Genomic DNA, 17,670 nt, shown 5'->3' with positions numbered 1-17,670 from the left:
TGGCTCCTGAGGGCCTGGGGGGCAGGGATGCTCAACATAAGGGCCTGGCCGGCCCAGGTGGGGTTTGCTCCAGAACTCTTCCCAGGGTCCCCACCACAGTCTATCCTGACATGGACACAACCCCTGCAAGTGTCTTCCCTTCGTAGGCACCGTCCCTGAGAAATACCTTGACCCCACCTGTCCCACCTCAACCTGCACCATCAGGCACCCTGCACAGGACCTGCCTGCCCACAAACCCACGGATCTAGGGCAGCTCTGACCCAGCTCGAGCCTCTGGCTGGGGCACTGTCCTGCAGGGTATTTCTTTGGTGACTAGTCCCTCACTGTTTGCCCCAAGTTCCTGCACCCCAATAGGCAGCACCACTGGCTTCACCCGAAGTCAGCACATAAGCCAGTGGATAAGGGAAATCTGTGGCAGGCTCTGCACACAGGGAGACGGAGCCCAATCCTGCCGCTCAGGAATCCGTGTCTGAAGATGCCGAGAACCCGGCTGCCACAGCCACTGCTGCTGTGGGCCACTGAACCAGCAAGCAGAGGGGCTAAGGGGGCAGGGGCCAGGGCAGCTTCCTGTGGGTGAGTGGGGAGGGTGACTTGGCATGGCCAGGGTATGGAGAGGGGAACAGCGGCACAGGTCCCAGTGGGAACACAGACACCAGGACTCTAGAGATGGTCGTGACTGGGCAGCAAGGCCCAAATCAGGCTCACTGGGTGCTACGGTTTGGAGTTGTGTCCCTGCCCAAATGTCATGTCGAATTATATATAATCCCCAGTGTTGGAGGGGCCTGGTGGGAGATGACTGGATCATGGGGGCAAACATCCCCCTTGCTCTTTTCGTGACAGTGAGTTCTCCTGAGGTCTGGTTGTTTAAAAGTGCACAGCACTCCCCTTCGCTCTCTTCCTCCTCCAGAGACCTGCCGACTGCCTGCTTCCCCTTCGCCATGGTTCTAAGTTTCCTAAGGCCTCCCCAGCCATGCTTCCTGTACAGTCTTTGGAACTGAGGCAATTAAACCTCTTTTCTTTATAAATTACCAGTCTCAGAGAGTTGTTTATAGCAATGTGAAAAAGGACCAATACACGGGGTCTCCCCAGGCACGAAGGGACTCAGGCAGCGAATGGAACTTAAAAGGGATTAGTAGTGGGGGTGGTGGCTCATTGCTGCAATCTTAGTGCTTTGGGAGGCCAAGGCAGGAAGATTGCTGAGGCCAGCCTAGGCAGCCATATATCAAGACCCCTAAGTATTCAAGAATTCAAAAGCTAACCAGGCTTGGCACCGCACCTGCTTCCCTAGCCAGCTGGGAGGCTGAAGGAGGATTCAAGAATTCAAAAACTAACCAGGCTTGGCAGCGCACCTGCTTTCCTAGCCAGCTGGGAGGCTGAAGAGGGAGGATCGCTGAGCCCAGGAGGTCGAGGCTGCAGTGAGCTATGATCACGCCACTGCACTCCAGCCTAAGCAACAGAGCAACGCCCTGTCTCTAAAACAAAAGGGCTTAGTGAAGCCCTCCCTAGCCATGTCTGGAACTGACCTCTGCACCGTTCAGTGACACTACAGCTCCCACTGCAGCGTTTGGTGTGAGGGCTGAGGGAGAGAGGCCTGGAGAAGTAAGTCACCCTAGGACACCGCGCAGGTGAACTCCGGCTGAAGGCAGAGGAGCCGTCCAGATCCAAGGCTCCCTGTTCACACGAACCCGGGGTTCCTCCCTCTGCAGCAGCTCCCATTCTAACACCCGTTTCTGAGGCATCCTTCTTCACCACAGCCTTAGCAGTGCCTTCGCTGGCCCTCCCCACCCCTCACTCCCCAGTCTATCAGTCCCCCAAGGCCAAGGCTTGACCTGCCCTGGCCAGCCTCAACCTCAGCCCTCAGCCCCCTGGCCTGGGGCATGCCCTGTGCCCGCCCCTCCAAACTTCTCCCCTCCTCCCCACTTACCATCTCATCCTGCAACCTGCCCTGCCTGGGTTGGCTCTGCCCACCTCTCCAGGCCCCCAGCCCCTCCAAAGGCCATCTTCATCCTCACCACCTCGGCAGGCCCCCAGCCCTCCCCACAGCCTGCTCAGCAAGAGGGGCACAGCCTGGAGCTACTTGGAGCAAGACAGATCTGCAAATCCTCAGCGTTCATGTTTATTTATAAAGTTACATCCTAAAAGTGATGCAAACAATAAATAGTTATAAAGAAGATCTGTTGCCCTACCCTGTGGGTGTGAGGCTTCTGCGTGGAGTCAGCAGAGGAGGATCTGGGAGGGATCCTGGAAAGCTCTGGGATCCTGGGGTCTCTGCCGTCTCAGAGGCGCGACAGAAGCCACCAAGCTTCCCGCCCTTCCTCTGCAGCACCTGCTTGCCCCCAGGGCTGAGTCTCTCATGATGGAGGCTTCCCGTGGACCCTTAGGCAGCAGCCCCCTGGCAGGGCTGGGAGGCAGGCCAAGACTCAGGACCAGCCCTCACAGTGCCAGGCTGGCCGGCCCAGTTGCTGGGAACCTGTCAGGCCCTTGTGTTCCAGTCCCCTGAGCTGGCACAGGTGGCCACCCTGTTAGGTTTTCATCACTGCCATGACGGAGACCTGCAAGGACAGATGGGGGGCCCAGGTAGTGGTGGCACTCGCCCCTTCTCACATCCCACCCCGAGTGCAGCCAGAGAATGGGACGCAGCCTCAGCTCCCCCTTCCCTCAAAGCACCGCCCGGGGCTCTCACAGGAAGAGTCAAGGGCACCTCACGTCCCAGGCAGAAGCCACCTGCCTGAGGTTGCAGGTAGACCCTAGGCCACCAGGCAGCCCCAGGCAGGTGAGCCGAGCTGGCGGGGCTGCATACACACCTCCTGGAGGAACTGGCCCAGCATCTCCTGGCTGTGAATGGACGGCCTGTGGAGAGACACCAGGTCACCGCTCCCAGACCGCACTTGTCACACGAGGGGCTGCGTGCTCCTGGCCCACCTCCCACCAGACTCTCCTCCCAGGCTCAGACCAGCAAGGAAGGGTCCCCAGGCAGGCAGGACAGCCCTGGTCCGCCAGGATAGGTGGAAGCTTGAGGGTGAGGGGTGGGCAGGAGAGACGTGGGGGGACGGGCGAGCACTAAGACTCCAGGACCTCAGCCTCCAGCTGGCCACCCCCAAGTCCCAGAGCCCCACCTGTCAATCCTGGTTGCGATGGTCACGGTGAAGGCCCCCTCTGTGTCTGGCAGGTAGGTGGAGGGCACGACCCTGTAGGTGCCTGGAGGCAGGAGGCAGAGCCGGCTCACCTCCTGGGCATAGCGATGTGGCACGCAGCTCAGCAGCGGCTCCTGCAGCAGCAGTGGGGGCGCGTCCTGGCTCCTGCCACCCTCTGGGACCTGGGGGAAGCGTGGGCTCAGACTGAGGGAGCCAGCCTTGGGGTAGGGGACGCAGCCCAGGGCCATCTGCTTGGATGCCCTCTTGAGTTACACACAGCCCTTCTTCTCCAAGGAGGGGCTGCCAGGCCTGGACACGGGACTCGCCTCCTCACCAAGGCCTGGCTGCCCTTGCCAGAAGGTGCTGGCAGTGGGGCCCCGGCCTGGAGGCCCATTGCATCATCAGGGGCTTTAACACTGTGGCTGCCCAGTCCGCCCCAAGGGCTCCCACTGGCCCTGGCATGTGTTTTCCTCAGAGCTCTAGGGGACCTGAGCTGGCAGCCCAGGGCAAGCAGCAAGGCTCCGACGGTCCCCAAGCAGCACACTGTGAACCGAGGGTCACAGTGCCTTCCTCATCAGGGCCTCTGCATTCCAGGGGACACATGTCTGCAGAGAATGAACCTCGGGACACAATTGTTCTGAGTCAGGGTAAGTAGACAAGGGGCCACAGGCTGAGCCCAGTGACTGTGGACTTCCTCACGCCCGAGAGGCTGCTATGGCCAGCCAGCCTGGGCCTCCCCTCCTCTCACTCCTGAGTCCATCGGCCTCCTGCGTCCCTAAGCCAGGGCCCGACCCCCCCCCCCCCGTCTCCACCCCCGCCCCCTGTCCCCCCCCCACCTCTCCCTTCCTCCCCACTCACCACCCCCTCCGGAAACCTGCCCTGCCTGGGTCAGCCCCGCCCACCTCCCAGGCCCCCGGCCCTTCCAGAGGCCATCTTCAGCCTCGCCTCTGTGAGGATGGAGACGGGAGAGGGCCCGTGCGGGTTCCAGGCAGCGCCTCGAAGGGCAGGGGGAGCCGGGCCTGTGTGCCCAAGTGACTGAGCCCAGAGCCCTCTGTTGAGACAGTGGAGGCCAAGATGCAAATTCTCTGAGGGCCCCTTCTACTCTCCCTCCCTCCCTGGGGCGAGGAGCTTGCCTGGAAGATATGGAAGCCGATGGCGTGGAACTCGGTGGCACTGGGCCGGCAGTGCTGATGCAGAGTGATGTGGACGCAGCGGGGGCCAGGGCCCTCGGGGACCGAGAAGGGGAAGCAGGGGTTGGAGGGGTATGAGGCAAAGTTCCTGCTGCCCCCAGCCGTCTGGCCGGCTCTCCAAGAGCCCCGCAGCTGCACGGTCCCCCACTCCCCCGCAGGCAGGGCTGCTCCGGGGGTGGTGTTCTTGGCCACTGCCCTGATGGCGCTGCCAAGAAGACAAACATGGGAGGGCGCTGGCAGCAGGTTCCCGGCGGCCTCAGTCCCCACATGGATACCTGCCAACCACAGAGGGAAAGTGCCCAAATCCTGCCTCGGAAGGGCCTGTGGTCCTCCAGAGGCTGTGGCCTCGGAGAGCCAGCAGCACTGCACGGTTCCTCTCACCTAAGGGAGACTCGCCCGGTAGAGAAGACCCGGAGCAGGAACTCCCCTGGCGCGTCCTTCAGGAAGGTGCTGGGGACAGCCAGGTAGTAGCCGGGTGAGAGCTCGCAACGCAGGTGGACCTCCCGGTCGTATGCGTGGCACGCAGTGCCAGCCACGGGGGGCGTGGAAAGGACCCTGGGCAGACTGACCCGCCGCTTCTCCACCTGTGAGCACAGGCAGGAGGCTCAGTGCAGAGGACAGGCCGGCGTCAGGTGCCCCGGCCTTGGCCTCCCTGCTCCAAGCACAACAGCCTCTGGAATTAACAGACGAAAGCGCCAAGGCCTGTCAGCACCCTCCACCCTCTCTCAGGGGCCAGCTAGAGATGCCCACCAATCCCGGGCTTCACTTGGCCCTGGGGCCAGTATCTGTCCCAGATATAAGCCTGCAAGTCCTCCCTGTAGCTGGGCCCACAGAGGCACCGTGGCCCAGGCAACCTGGGGGCTGCTGGACAGTGGGCCTTCCAGCAACTTCTTTTGCAAGAGGAAAGGAACATCATGGGGGCCACATCCATGAAGAGACAGGGAACAGTGTAGTGCCAAGTGCCACAGCCTGTCAAGACACACAAGATGACAATCCAGCCCCTAAGCACGCAGCCGGCATATTCTCGACCCACACTCAGGCCCTTTGCTTCCAGGCGCCCCCATCTGTTCTTCCAGGAAACAGCACATTTTATGAACCAGTGGTGGAGCCTGGGACTGCCTGGGCCTCAGAGCAATCCCATGAGATCCATGTCAGGACCCTGTCTTGCAGGGGGAGAGACAGGGAGGCAGGGAGAGGATGTGTGCCAGGTCACAGCAAGCTGCAGAGCTGAGACTGGCCCTGACAGGCCCTCAGCCGTTGGCTCTACCTCCTTGCCTCAGAAAGGCACGGCGCTGCCAGGAGTCCCCAGGCCAAAGCCCCTCCTGTGGGTCCTGCCCTGGCTGCAGACTCTGTTGCTTTCCTTTGGCCAATGAGGCACACGGCAAGGCAGAAAGACGCCCAGACTTGCAGTCTCAGGTCAGAGCCAGGTCTGGGAGCACCAGCAGACGTCAACCCCGTGTGACAACACAAGGATGGGGGAGACTGTTGGGGCCGGTGGCAGAGTCACACGTATCCTGGCAGAGCCAGTCCTAGGACTAAGACCTCCACTGGCCTCCACACCACCTGCCCAACTGAGCGTGAGCCAGGCGGGGCTGAGTTACCTTCCAGAGGTGCAGGCCCACAGCCTGGTAGTGCTTGCCTGGCATGCTCGCTGGGCTCCACGAAGTATGACTGTCACCCACCAGTGCCCGGGCCCGGCCTGCCCAGTCCGCAGCACGCAGCCTCGATCTCTGCAGGACGGCAATGTACACCTCACTTGGTTCTGAGACCCGCAGCCAGAATTTGGGGTTGCTGGGAAAGCCGCTGTTGTTCCGGCAGCCTCCTGCTGACTGCCCCTTGACCCAGGCCCCAGGCAGTGCCCGAGTGTGGCAGAGCAGCTTCTCTAGTGAGAAAACACCAGCCATCAGCTGTGGGACATGGCTCCTCACTGGCCCCCTGCCGCGGTGGCCTCATGAACCCTGGCAGTGTCTAAGCAGCAGCTATGGCCACAGACAGAGCCAGCCCCTCCCACGAGCCCACTCTCCTCCCGGTTCCTGAGACAGAATCATCTCTCCACACTTGAAGGCAGCAAACCAGGAATGGGCAGGGGGAACCCGGGCACCTGCCCAGCCTCCTCACTTGGGCAGGCAGAGCACATGCCCAGCACAGCCCCTCGGGGCACTACCTGTGTAGAGGCTCTGCAGGTGGCCGGCCTCCGTGATTGGGAAGCCAATGGTGATCTCGTCAAACTCCCTGAGGAACTCTTCCTCCTCCACCCAGAACTCCCCTTCCTGGAGCTGGGACAGGAGCTCAGACGTTACCGCTGCATCTACCTGGCTCCACCCTTCACCCCTGGAAGAAACCTCATCTCAGCAGAAGCCCCTCCCGAGAACTGGTAGCGTCAGCTGGCCGGCAGGCTGGGGGGAAACCTGGAGGGGACCCAGAGAGCCCTGAGTTCCTGCCAGCGCCCCCGCGCCCCCACTCTGCGGCCCCTCCCACACCTGAAGCAGCTCTGCAGCACACGGCCTTCCGGGCAGCGGCCACCCACGGGAGCCTCTTTTCCCAGAGAAGCTTCACGTCTCTGGACGTGTCTGCCCAGGACTGCTGCCTGGGCCCGTGATGACGTCTGCCCTATTGAAACCCCAGGTCCAAGGGCCACCTTGGTCCCAGGCCTCAAAAGGATTGTCTGGAGCCAAGACAAGCATAGTGTCACAAGAGCAGAGGCTCAGGGGCCTTGCTGGAGACAGCCAAGTACGGTCCTGACAGCTGAAGGTGACCAGGACACAGGCCAGATTGGTACTGGGCCCCCCTCCCGACAGCAGCAGGGTCCAGGCCCCAGCACTCACCCGTCTCTCCAGAGCCCCTGCCAGCACCGCCGGCCCCAGGGGTTCTGGATCCGCAGCAGCAGGATGCTCTGGCCCGCCTGATCCTGCAGCTCCCGCAGGTCTGAGACAATGAAGGCATGGAACTCCCCCAGCTCCCGAGCACCTGCATGAGGAATGGCTCGGGCATGGGCACGAAGGGCACCATGGAGTCCCAAACTGACAAGGACACGCAGGCCTCTGTCTCCTCTGGAGATGCTCCAGCCCACCCGACTACGGCGACATGGGAGACCCCCAGATCCCCATGGACCACGGGAGCTCCTTTCTTAGCAGCTGTGGCCCGTCAGCTCAGGAGCATCTCCAGGAGCAAGCACATGGGGCCTGACTTGGCTGCCATCCGGGTCCGGTGCTGGGTAAGTCATCCCCTTCTCTAGGCCTCAGTCATCGCCCGTACCCGTCAGTGCACGACGCCTGGCACAGCACCAGTTCTCAAACACACTGCACAGATGCATCTGCAACTGCCAAGAACCCAGAGTGTTTCTCTTGGCAAAGCCTGCCGGTGGGACGTTCACATAGTGCCTTGGCTAGAAGCCCAGTGGAGGCAGGGAGGCCCGGGGGGCAACAGCTCCACCTGGCCAGAGACCTTGAGACAGACGGGCAGAGAAAAGAAAGAGCCAAACAGAGAGGGGCACTGCATCTGTGGCAGGGCAACAGTCTAGAGGAGGGTCTCCTGGAAGGACTTCAGTCTCACCCACGCTGCGGCCCCTCGCCACCTCAGCAGGCTCCAATGCACCTCCCGTCAGTGCCAGCTGCCATCTCTCTCTGCCTGGGGGCTTTCTCTAAAGCCTGAAGTGCTGGGACTTAGCCCTATCCCACCCTAGAGCAGCCCAAAACCAACAGCTCCCCGAGCTGATGCCCACGAGACCAGTGCCCTCACTCCCAGGTGGGAGGCTCTGAGGCCAGCGTCCTTCCTGGCACCCCCGTGGGGCTGGTGGGGAGTGCACGCCCTCCAGGTTCTCTGAACCTCTCAACGTGCTCCTGAACCCCATCTCAGGGTCTGCTTATGGGGGACGGGACCAGACCAAGGCCTATGACAATCTGCTTCAGTTTATTGTGATATTCATATTATTTAACCAATATTTTAAAAATAATCCTAAGTATGAAAAAAATTATAAAGATGTTCATTGATGCTATTTAGAATTATATAAAACCACAAAGATCTTTTTTTTTTTTTTGAGACGGAGTCTTGCTCTGTCACCCAGGCTGGAGTGCAGTGGCCGGATCTCAGCTCACTGCAAGCTCCGCCTCCCGGGTTTATGCCATTCTCCTGCCTCAGCCTCCCGAGTAGCTGGGACTACAGGCGCCCGCCACCTCGCCCGGCTAGTTTTTGTATTTTTTAGTAGAGACGGGGTTTCACCGTATTAGCCAGGATGTTCTCAATCTCCTGACCTCGTGATCCGCCCGTCTTGTCCTCCCAGTGCTGGGATTACAGGCTTGAGCCACCACGCCCAGCCCAGAAAGATCTTAATATCCAACATCAGGGGAATGATTAAGAGACTATGACAAACCCGCTCACGAGGCGAACATTTGACAGTGTGTGCGGCAGTGTGAGAAGTGGTGTGGAATGGAACGTGTAAACCACACGTGCTCACAGAAAACTGAGAGTGCACTCAAAGGTCACAAGCAGTTCTATCCGAGTGATTTTTTTTCTTCATTTTTTGCAGAGATGAGATCTTGCTATGTTGCCCAGGCGGGTCTCTTGAACTCCTGGGTTCCAGCGATACTCCCACCTCAGCCTCCCAAAGTTTTGAGATTACAGATGTGAGGCCGGGCGCGGTGGCTCAAGCCTGTAATCCCAGCACTTTGGGAGGCCGAGACGGGCGGATCACGAGGTCAGGAGTTCGAGACCATCTGGCTAACACGGTGAAACCCCGCCTCTACTAAAAAATACAAAAAGCTAGCCGGGCGAGGTGGCTGGCGCCTGTAGTCCCAGCTACTCGGGAGGCTGAGGCAGGAGAATGGCGTAAACCCGGGAGGCGGAGCTTGCAGTGAGCTGAGATCCGGCCACTGCACTCCAGCCGGAGCGACAGGGCGAGACTTTGTCTCCAAAAAAAAAAAAAAAAGAGATTACAGATGTGAGCAACCACACCTGGCCCCCTTCTTTTTTTGGAAACAAATTGTTTTTAATGAACATATCTATCACTAAAATAAAAAACAGGTTTTGATTTTGCCAGGTTGCCAGCTGGGCCAAGGATGGCACAGACGATGGGCTTTGACTCGGTGCCACCTCTTCCTGCCTTGCACTAGCGGAAAGTACTGGTCAGGGGAGAGAAGGGCCACGTCCCTCTGGAAGAGGACAGTAGGAGAAGGTCACAAAGCGAGGACACCACCCTTCTGAACAAGCTTATTTCTTCCCACTTAGTCCTGATAGGGCTGTGTAGCCAGTCACATAAAAAGCTACAGTGTGCCTGAGGCCTGGCAGTGAGGAGCACGCCGCCTGCAGCCCTCCCGTGCCGGCCACGTGCCTCACCTGCTCTGGGGCTGAGCACGGAGCAGCTGATGAGACTCTGGTCCTTCAGGCGGAGCAGCTGCCGACAAGTCCTGTGCTCCCAGGGGCCCGGCCTGTCCTGCTGGCCTCCGCTTCCCGCTACGCCCTTCAGGCTCCATCTTTCTGCCAGGCCACCAGTCAGATCCACCAGGGCATCCGCCACCTGCCCTGCCCACAGGTGCTCGTAGGACCCATGGACCCTAAGGGACACAATCACCATGGGAGTGAACCCCTGGCATTGAGCGTGCCCTCCTCTCCGATTCCCACGGTCTGTAGCACCCCAAGTCGTCCAACCGCTGCCTCAATCCCACCTCTTTACGCCCCTCTGCCTTCGTCCTCATCCTTATCAAGTCAAGGCTTAGCCTCACCTTCAAACGTCTTACTTTGCAGCAAGCGTGAGCACCCTGCAGTCCTCTGCCCACATACAGAAACTCCCTGGCCTCCGGTGTGGGCACGGGGCAGGGCAGGAGGTGGGCACGGGGCAGGGCAGGAGGGGTGGAAGCTATGGATGCCCACACCCCTCGGCTCTCAAGCTCCAACCCTGCTTTTCCTAAACCAGCCCTTGGGATGGAAGGGCTCACTGGGCACTGATGTCACTGGCCAGCCTTCCCATGTTCGCCAGCTTCCCTGCCTGCCAGTTGGTCCAGTTGCCTTTGGCAAGATGATAAATGCATTCTAAGAGGGAAGGCTATTCAATTATGACTCATGGTGAGGGTCCTGGTCCCCTGAGCCAGCACCATGATACACAAGTGTTGGTATGCCGGGGTAGCCTCATTCCTTCCCAATGACTACACGGTGAGGCTGCCTGTCCCAACCATTCCACAGCAAATATAAGGAAGCATCTTTCTTGCTGGGGCCGAGAAAACAAGGAGGGCGGTGCACATGTTCTCTGTGGAGGACGACTCCACGCTGGGCTTTGGAACGAGGGAAGGGAAAGATGGGAGTGGGCAAACCACAGGCCCAAAAGAAGAAGCTCTGCACCTGGCCAGGCAGCCTAACCCACAGAACGAGCTGCCAGACCCTCAGAACGGAAGGGGGCTCTGCAGCCCAGAGTGAGCAGAGACCCTCCCAGGGCAGCCCATGGTAGTGGCAGCTCCCCGACTTGCCCCAGGCCAGGCCCTCAGCCCCCAGCACACGCACTTGGCGTAGACCTTTTCCAGTAAGGGGAGCCAGAACACATCCTCCCTCTGGCAGCGGGAGAAACAGAGTCTCCCTGCAAGGCACGGCAGGCGGTCATCTGTGGTCACCTCCACCCAGCGTCCAAACTGCCAAATGCGACAGGTGAAGGAGCCCTGGTACTCCTGGTCGGCCCAGCTTGGCTGTCCTGGAGGAATGACCTGCCATGCACAGGGAGAAGCAAAAGACGAGCGTGATGTAAGCACCACCCGGCGCTGCTCCAGTGTCCTGGCTGCGGTGTGGCCACAGCTGAGCGCTCCACAGGCACCACAGTCTGCAGAGAACTCTACGGCACACCTGGATGTCGGCGCTTTCACAGGGCTCAGTCACCACACACGAAATTAACAGACCTCTCATTGCAAAACTTGAGGACTACAACGAGGGAGGCACATATCCCAGGCCACGCTCTGCTGCCCTCACTAAAAGCATCTGACCTGAAGCCAAAACAAATATGACTTTCAAGGGTATGAGTGACCCAGTTCTTGACTGAGCTGATTGCAAGCAACATATCACCACAGGAACGGCAGCCCCTCCTGCTGCTGGGAGCCTGGCGCCCCAACACTGGGCCAGCTGGATGCACCCACTGTGTCCACTGCAGGGCTCCTTCAGGAGTAAGCATTCTGACCCCCAGCATCAGGGGGAGTGCAGCCTGGGCACTAGGCACCTGGTGCGGTCCTAGCTCTGCCACTTAATGGCCAGAAACACAATGGCAGTGGTTTCAGCACTCTCATTTAAAAACAAAAAAGGCCAAAGCTGGCAAGGCTGTGAGACTGAAAGCCAGTGACTGTGACATGCTTACCATGGGGCCTGGGACATGAGGGAAACTCTGAATGAGGTCACACTGTCAATGCCGCTGCATTAATCAGCAACGCTTAGCAACGAGCCAAGCATAAAACTATGAACGCTTCCAGGTAAGGAAAACCTGAGAAGGCCTTCTCTGCCCAGAGTATCTGTCTACCCACAGAAACAGGTTTAATAACCTTTTGCAAACTTATATTCAAAACCTGTACGAAAACCAGTCAGTTAGCTGCGGAGAGATCTGGGGCAGAGGCCCCCAGCCAGCCCCGTCCTCCTGTGAGCTGGCACATTTGTCTCTTTATTCTAAATGTGGTGATCTGACTCCATGGAGAGCCCAGGGCTCACGAGAGCACAGAGCAGGGTGAACCTTCCTAACAGAGCCTTCTGGCGAGGCCAAGGCACCCCCTCCTGCAGCAGAGGGACAGAGTGCAGTCCTCAGTCTCTGCCTTGGAATGTTCCTGCTTTCCCCCAACACAGCGAGAGATCCGGTTGCGGCACAGCTCAGCTTTCGCAAGGGCTCCTGGTACTCAGCAGGCAGGAGAAACGCAAAGAGAAACCGGCTCCAGGACAAACGCAGGGAAGAAGGGGCCCCATACCTGGTCCAGGAGGTGTCTGCTCTTCTGCAGGGCGGCGCAGGCACACAGGAACCAGCAATCCCCCAGCAGCCCCTGCTTCACCTGCCCTTCCTGTGGGTCATCTGGAAACAACCGGGGCATGGCGCATATCTCCTGAAATACAGAAAGTTGTCCAGAGTTAGCTCATGCCTGCTGGGGAATCCTTCAAACTAAGAACCCAAGGCTCTAGATGACAGCGGTTGGGGTGGAGCTTTTCCGATCATCAGTGTTACCCAAAAGCGGACAGGAAGGTGGTTTCCTGCAGTGGGTGTCCTTCGGCTCCTGGCTTCGAATCCCCCTGTCCAGCGTAATTCTGGGGTGCCTGTCTTCCTTCCTTACTGGAAAAATCCCAAACTCTACCAAGCTCCTTCTCAAAACAGCTAAATGTTGGTTTAGAAAAGTTTCACTTTTCACTCAGGCTGGTAAATCTCAAATGCATCCTCCATCCTGCTGGAAATCTTACTGTTTCTCTAGCAGGCTCCATTTACCACATCCCCTAACGATCATATACCTTCCCCTTTCTCCTCGGCTACTCAAAACACCCACATTGGCCTTGCCCACCCCTCTGAGCTTCGATCTTGCCTCCTGCTTCTGAACCTGACCCTCTCTCCTGCCCACAGAGCCTGGGCTCCTCTCACAACTCCTTCCCGTCCAGCTCCCCGGGCAGAATCCCACCTCCACGTTGTTTAAGACATTATCCCTCAGCACCATATTCTCCTTCAGGCTTCTCTTCATTACAACCTTCTTGAAAGAGCTGCCATGCCCACTGCCCGCTTCCCATTCACTCTCCACGCAGGCTTCTCTAGCTTCTGAGACAATCATGGCCCCTAAACTGCCTCGATCAATGTCGCTGTCACCTCTATGTTATCAAACCCATTGGGCTTCTCTTGGTCCCAACTCTCTTTCCCAACTACTCAGCAGTATTCAGAACAGCAGAACAGCCATCTGCTACCCCTGAGGCAGTCCCCACTCAGCTTCCGTGAGGCCGCATGCCCCGGGGTACCCTCTACCTCACTGCCTGCTGCTTCTCAAGTCTGTCAGGGCACCTGCCTGACCCCAAGAAATGTTAGGGTTCCTCAAGGCTCAGTCCCAAGGCCTCCTTCTTTACTGATACTCCCCCGAGACACTCTCCCAGGCTATGGACCGTAAACCATCTAATATGGTCCGCCTCCCAGATGAATGTCTCTAGCGCAGATGTCCCCGCTCTGTATCCACCTGCCTCCAGGACAGCTCCACCTGAACACGTGAGAGCAAAGTCTGACTCTAGGTCTCCCCCAGGCTCTGTCCCAGGACCACCATCCACCCACTTGCTCAGGTCAGAAACCTAGAAGACATGCTGATTCCTCCACTATCCTCACCCTCTATTTCAATCAGTCACTAAGGCCTTTCAATTCCCACTGCAAAGTATGTCTCAAACCAATCTACTCCAAATCCACATCCTAACGGTGGTTAGGCTAATCTGAGCCCCTTCATCTTTCTCCAGGACCACTGCAATGGCCCCTTGCATTCTTGCCCCGACAATCCACTTCCCACCCAGCAGCAAGAGTGAGTTTGTAAAAACACACATCCAAAAGAATCACTCCTCTACCAAAACCCTCTAGTGGCCTCCAGCTGCACCTAAAATCAATCTTTTAACAAAATAAAACCCAAATCACAATGACAAGGCTCTACATGCTCTGACCCTTGCCTCTTCTCAGGCCCTTCAGTGTTGTCCAAGGAAACCAGGGGGCCTGTCAAAACCCTCTCAGTCACCAGATCCCAGAAGTTCCAGCTCTGTTCGAAGACTGGTGGCCATCAGTTGTCTCCGCTAAGACTGCATCCACTTAGGGCAAGGTTGCTCCCTGGGCAGTCGTATTCAGCAGATAAACCACTTCTAAAAATATGAACACAGCACTCGGCCAGGACATCCCTTGGAGGTGTCATTTTTAAGTGTTTACAACTGGAAAGGCAGGTGCACAAAATCCAAACTGAAATTCTATCACGCTTTGCTTTGTGGGCTCGGCCCAGCCACTTCAGAGGAGCATGAGCGGCCCTCTCTGCCGCGAGGAGCAGACACAAACGCTCTTCAAGGCGGAAGCAAACAGGTGGGCTGGGTTTGGGGCTCTGTTAAAACGCCTCTCGCTGAGCTCTGACCCTCCTTCTGGATTGGAGCTCTCGCAGGTGATGGCCACGACCTAGTCTAGTGTCCTTGGGGTAGCGCGGCGTCCTGCTCGTTCTGGGCGGAGAAAGGAAGGAGGTAAGAAAGAGGGGGCCGGGCGTCCACTTCTGAGAACAACAGCGGATCCTGCGTTCGGAGCTACCCTGGCCGTCCACCCCGCCCCGCTCCCTGAGAGGAGCAGAGTTCTCAGAAACCAGAAACGGCGCCCACCGCACCCCGCAAGGTCTCACCTGGGGCCGCCTCCACGTGATGTCCTCGCGGAACTGGGCCAGCGGCGTAGACAAGTCGCAGAAGAGCGAGGAGTCCGCGGCGGGGAAGGCGGCGTCCCGGAATAGCTCCCTCGCCGGCGTCGCGCCCCGGCCCGCCCGCATCCTCGGCTCCGCGGGCTCCCATCTGCAGCCGGTAGCCTCGGGGTCGCAGCCCCGGAGAGAAGGCGAGTCCGCCGCCGCCGCCGCCGCCTCCGGCCCGTCCCGACCGTTCCCCGCTCAGCTCAGCCCTCCAAACCCGAGGGCCCCGCAGGTGCTGGACCAGGCCAGGACGCCGGCCCGCTAGTCTCCCATTGGTAACCAGGCGGCAGCCAACCGGGCGCGGGGCCTCGGGTCACGTGACAGGCCGGCCCAATGGCACTCGGGCGACGGAAAGCGCCACGGACATCGGAGGCCCAGGGGGCGGGGTTCCCGAGCTCCGCTCTTACGAGGCTGGGCAGCTGCCCGCGCTGTAGTTTTTTCTTCCGGGGGCGGCGGAGCCCAGGGCTGTCACGGCCTCCGCTCATACCCGGAGGGCCGGCAGGCGTTTAGCCCTCCAGCAGGTGTGGCTCGGACCGGGGTGTCAGGACCGCCTGAACACGCGGGCTCTGGGAGCTTCAGGGACCGGGGACGCACCTCGGCCGAGTTGCGTCGCAGACTACAGCTCCCAGCATGCAGCGCCGTTCCCAGCATGCACCTCCCTTCCGAAACGCGTCTCTGTTTCCGGCGCTCTGCTGCGGAGGCGGTGACCGCGGGTCGTTGGGGGTAACCGAGATTTGCGCAAGGGAAGGCGAGTAGCGAGCTGTGCAACGCCGGTCGAGTGCCTGCCGCCGTCGTCGTCAGGCAGGGGAGAAGGGGGCCTCAACCCCACTAGTGACAGCTGTTTGCTACCTAATAGGGCTTTTCGTCCCACCAGGCCCCAGGGCTCTGGTTAGGGGCCTAGCAGGCTCAACTTCTTGCTGTGGTTCTGGAAAAGGGAGTGACCACCTAGCCCAACACCTCTCTCTGTGATGTGTTTGGGAGTTTCGGGAAATGAGACGGCTTTGAGGGAGGAGCTTGAGGGAGCGGCGTCGCAGTGGTTGGACCTTCCCGGGCCTGGCCTTTGTTTCTAGGCGTTTTAGGTCGAACGCTCTACATCTTAACTGGGGTCAGGGGAGGCGGCCAGAGCGTCCCGCTGAGCTGCTTCCGATCCCCAGATGGCCAGGCACCTGGTCCTGGTTGCTGGACAGTGACCCTGTGGACGCACATTTGCAACTGTAGCCACTCAGTGCCGCGGGGAGGTGAGGATCGTGATCCTGGGACCTGCTCGAGGATTCACGCTTGCCGCAAGAACCTGTTCCATTCCCAGGAATGAAGGCCAGGCAGGGGAGGAGAAGGGGCCTCAACTCTTCTAGTGACGGCAGTTTGCCAACTAATAGAGCTTTTCGGATTTTGCCTCTTCAGGCCGTTTTACCCAGCCTCGGGCTACGAAGGATGGTCACATTGAAGCTGTTTTTCTGCAGTCAGGAGTGAAAAGTCCCTGCTGTTGAAGGAGAAACTGAATCAGGTTCAGGAGTCCCAGGTTTCTCCGTCTGAGAGGCCAGGTGGGGCCTGCGTGAGTAGCAGTTGAGGTTGCAGGACGCTGCTGTTTTCATCCCACCTGGCCCCAGGCCCCAGAGTGCTTATCTCCTTGCCTTGGTCTGGAAAAGGGAGTGACCACATAGCCCAACACCTGTGGGATGCTTCATTGCCTATTCAGCGCCCACTATGGTGCTGACTCTTCCAGAAGATGTTTCTGATTCCTTGCTAGGCTGGTGGTTGCACCACAGCCGAGAGGACTCAAGAAGAGCCTGGTTTCTGCTTCACCTAGTGGTCCTGGAAGAGTAAGAAACATATCTTCCCTGTCCTGGGCACATATGGGTGGGTAGCAGAGCTGAGGCTGGCCGAGGATCCCGACTTTCCTTTGGGAGCCTTTTGTTGTGCCACTCTCCCAGGCTGATCAGATCTGGAGAGCTAACAGCTTTCTGTGGCCACATCTGTGTCCAACGCCCGGCCCATACCGGTAGCCAGATTCCCAGGATCTGGAAGGGGCCAAGAGACAGCTGGTGCTGGGTAGGCAGCAGCCCTGTGTCAACCTGCCCCCACCATTACCCTGTGCTGTGATTTGCATATGGTCTGCCCCTGCCCAAACTGGTATTGAAATTTGATCCCCAATGTGTCAGTGTTGGGAGGTGGTGCCTAGTAGGAGGAGTTTGGGTAATAGGGGTGGATCCCTCATGGATAGGTTAGTACCCTGTGTGGAGGGGTGAGTTCCCATGAGAGCTGGTTAGAGAGTCAGCCTTCCTGGGCTTATCTCTTGCTTCCTCTCTCGCCATATTGCCACATAATCTCTTTGTGTGTGCTCCCCCTTCCACTTGGTGCCATGAGTTGAAGTAGCATGAGGCCCTCACCAGGTGCAGCGGCCCAATCTTGAAATTTCCACCAGAATTTTGAGCCAAATAAACCTGTTTTGCTTTTTTTAAAAAATAAATTACCCAACCTCAGGTATAGCAGCGTGAAACAGACTAAGACATTGCATATGCCCTGTGGTCCCATTCACTACCCCAGGGTGCAGAGATGCTCCCTCAGCTGTGAAGAACGACATTCCCCCCCGGGATATCTGGAGGGGCTGTAAACAGCTTGGGTTGGCGAGATAAGAAGGGGTTTGGGGGGCAGCTGGTTCGTGATCCTGGCGGCCTCAACTGCAGGCTCTTGGTCTGAAGTATTGTAAAGTACGGGAGCCTCGGGGCCCTCACTTCAAGGAGGGAACAGCATCTCCATGCCTCAGTATTTGAGGATTGTAGGAAGATGAGAGTCCTTCAGGTGGGACTAGTTCCCACCGTGACCCCACTGCTGGCCAGTGGACTGAAATACATCTGACCACTTACTTCTCAGGTTCATGGGTGTTGAGGAGGAGCCCTATAGAATCAGCCCTGTCTGCCTCCTCTCATCCTGCCACTCGTCTTGTTCTGTCTGGATGACTGCCCT

The 17,670-nt window shown here is 58.7% G+C and overlaps 1 protein-coding gene across 4 annotated transcripts; it reads right to left on the bottom strand.

Annotated features, from left to right (window-relative positions):
• Nucleotides 1–2,090: 2,090 nt before the first annotated feature.
• On the bottom strand, nt 2,091–16,214 carry CAPN10 (calpain 10). 4 transcript variants are annotated; one of them, XM_023228778.2, is made up of 13 exons: nt 14,650–14,791; nt 13,943–14,476; nt 12,244–12,375; nt 10,814–11,010; nt 9,656–9,873; nt 7,150–7,291; nt 6,489–6,655; nt 5,926–6,206; nt 4,706–4,908; nt 4,268–4,529; nt 3,117–3,316; nt 2,805–2,850; nt 2,091–2,552 (listed from the first exon to the last, which is right to left on the bottom strand). In XM_023228778.2, exons 3-13 carry the CDS (start codon nt 12,361–12,363, stop codon nt 2,523–2,525), a joined length of 1,866 nt encoding a protein of 621 aa, XP_023084546.1. In that variant the 5' UTR covers nt 12,364–12,375; nt 13,943–14,476; nt 14,650–14,791; the 3' UTR covers nt 2,091–2,522. The 4 variants fall into 4 exon arrangements, with proteins under 4 accessions (XP_023084546.1, XP_023084547.1, XP_023084548.1 ...); XM_023228779.2 differs by having other exon boundaries at nt 13,949–14,476; XM_023228780.2 differs by having other exon boundaries at nt 14,014–14,476.
• Nucleotides 16,215–17,670: the final 1,456 nt, after the last annotated feature.

The sequence above is a fragment of the Piliocolobus tephrosceles genome, chromosome 11, assembly GCF_002776525.5.
Source record: "Piliocolobus tephrosceles isolate RC106 chromosome 11, ASM277652v3, whole genome shotgun sequence".
NCBI classification, from domain to species: Eukaryota; Metazoa; Chordata; class Mammalia; order Primates; family Cercopithecidae; genus Piliocolobus; species Piliocolobus tephrosceles.
This window is presented reverse-complemented; position numbering and strand designations above follow the sequence as displayed.

Bases quoted from the DNA above. Each gene is read 5' to 3' on its own strand.
- CAPN10 (XM_023228777.3), bottom strand. From the start codon at position 14,790: ATGCGGGCGGGCCGGGGCGCGACGCCGGCGAGGGAGCTATTCCGGGAC. The intron at 12,376-14,649 runs GTGAGACCTTGC...TCTGTATTTCAG, and splicing joins TCACGTGGAGGCGGCCCCAG to GAGATATGCGCCATGCCCCG. The intron at 7,292-9,655 runs GTGAGGCACGTG...TTCCTCATGCAG, and splicing joins CGTGCTCAGCCCCAGAGCAG to GTGCTCGGGAGCTGGGGGAG.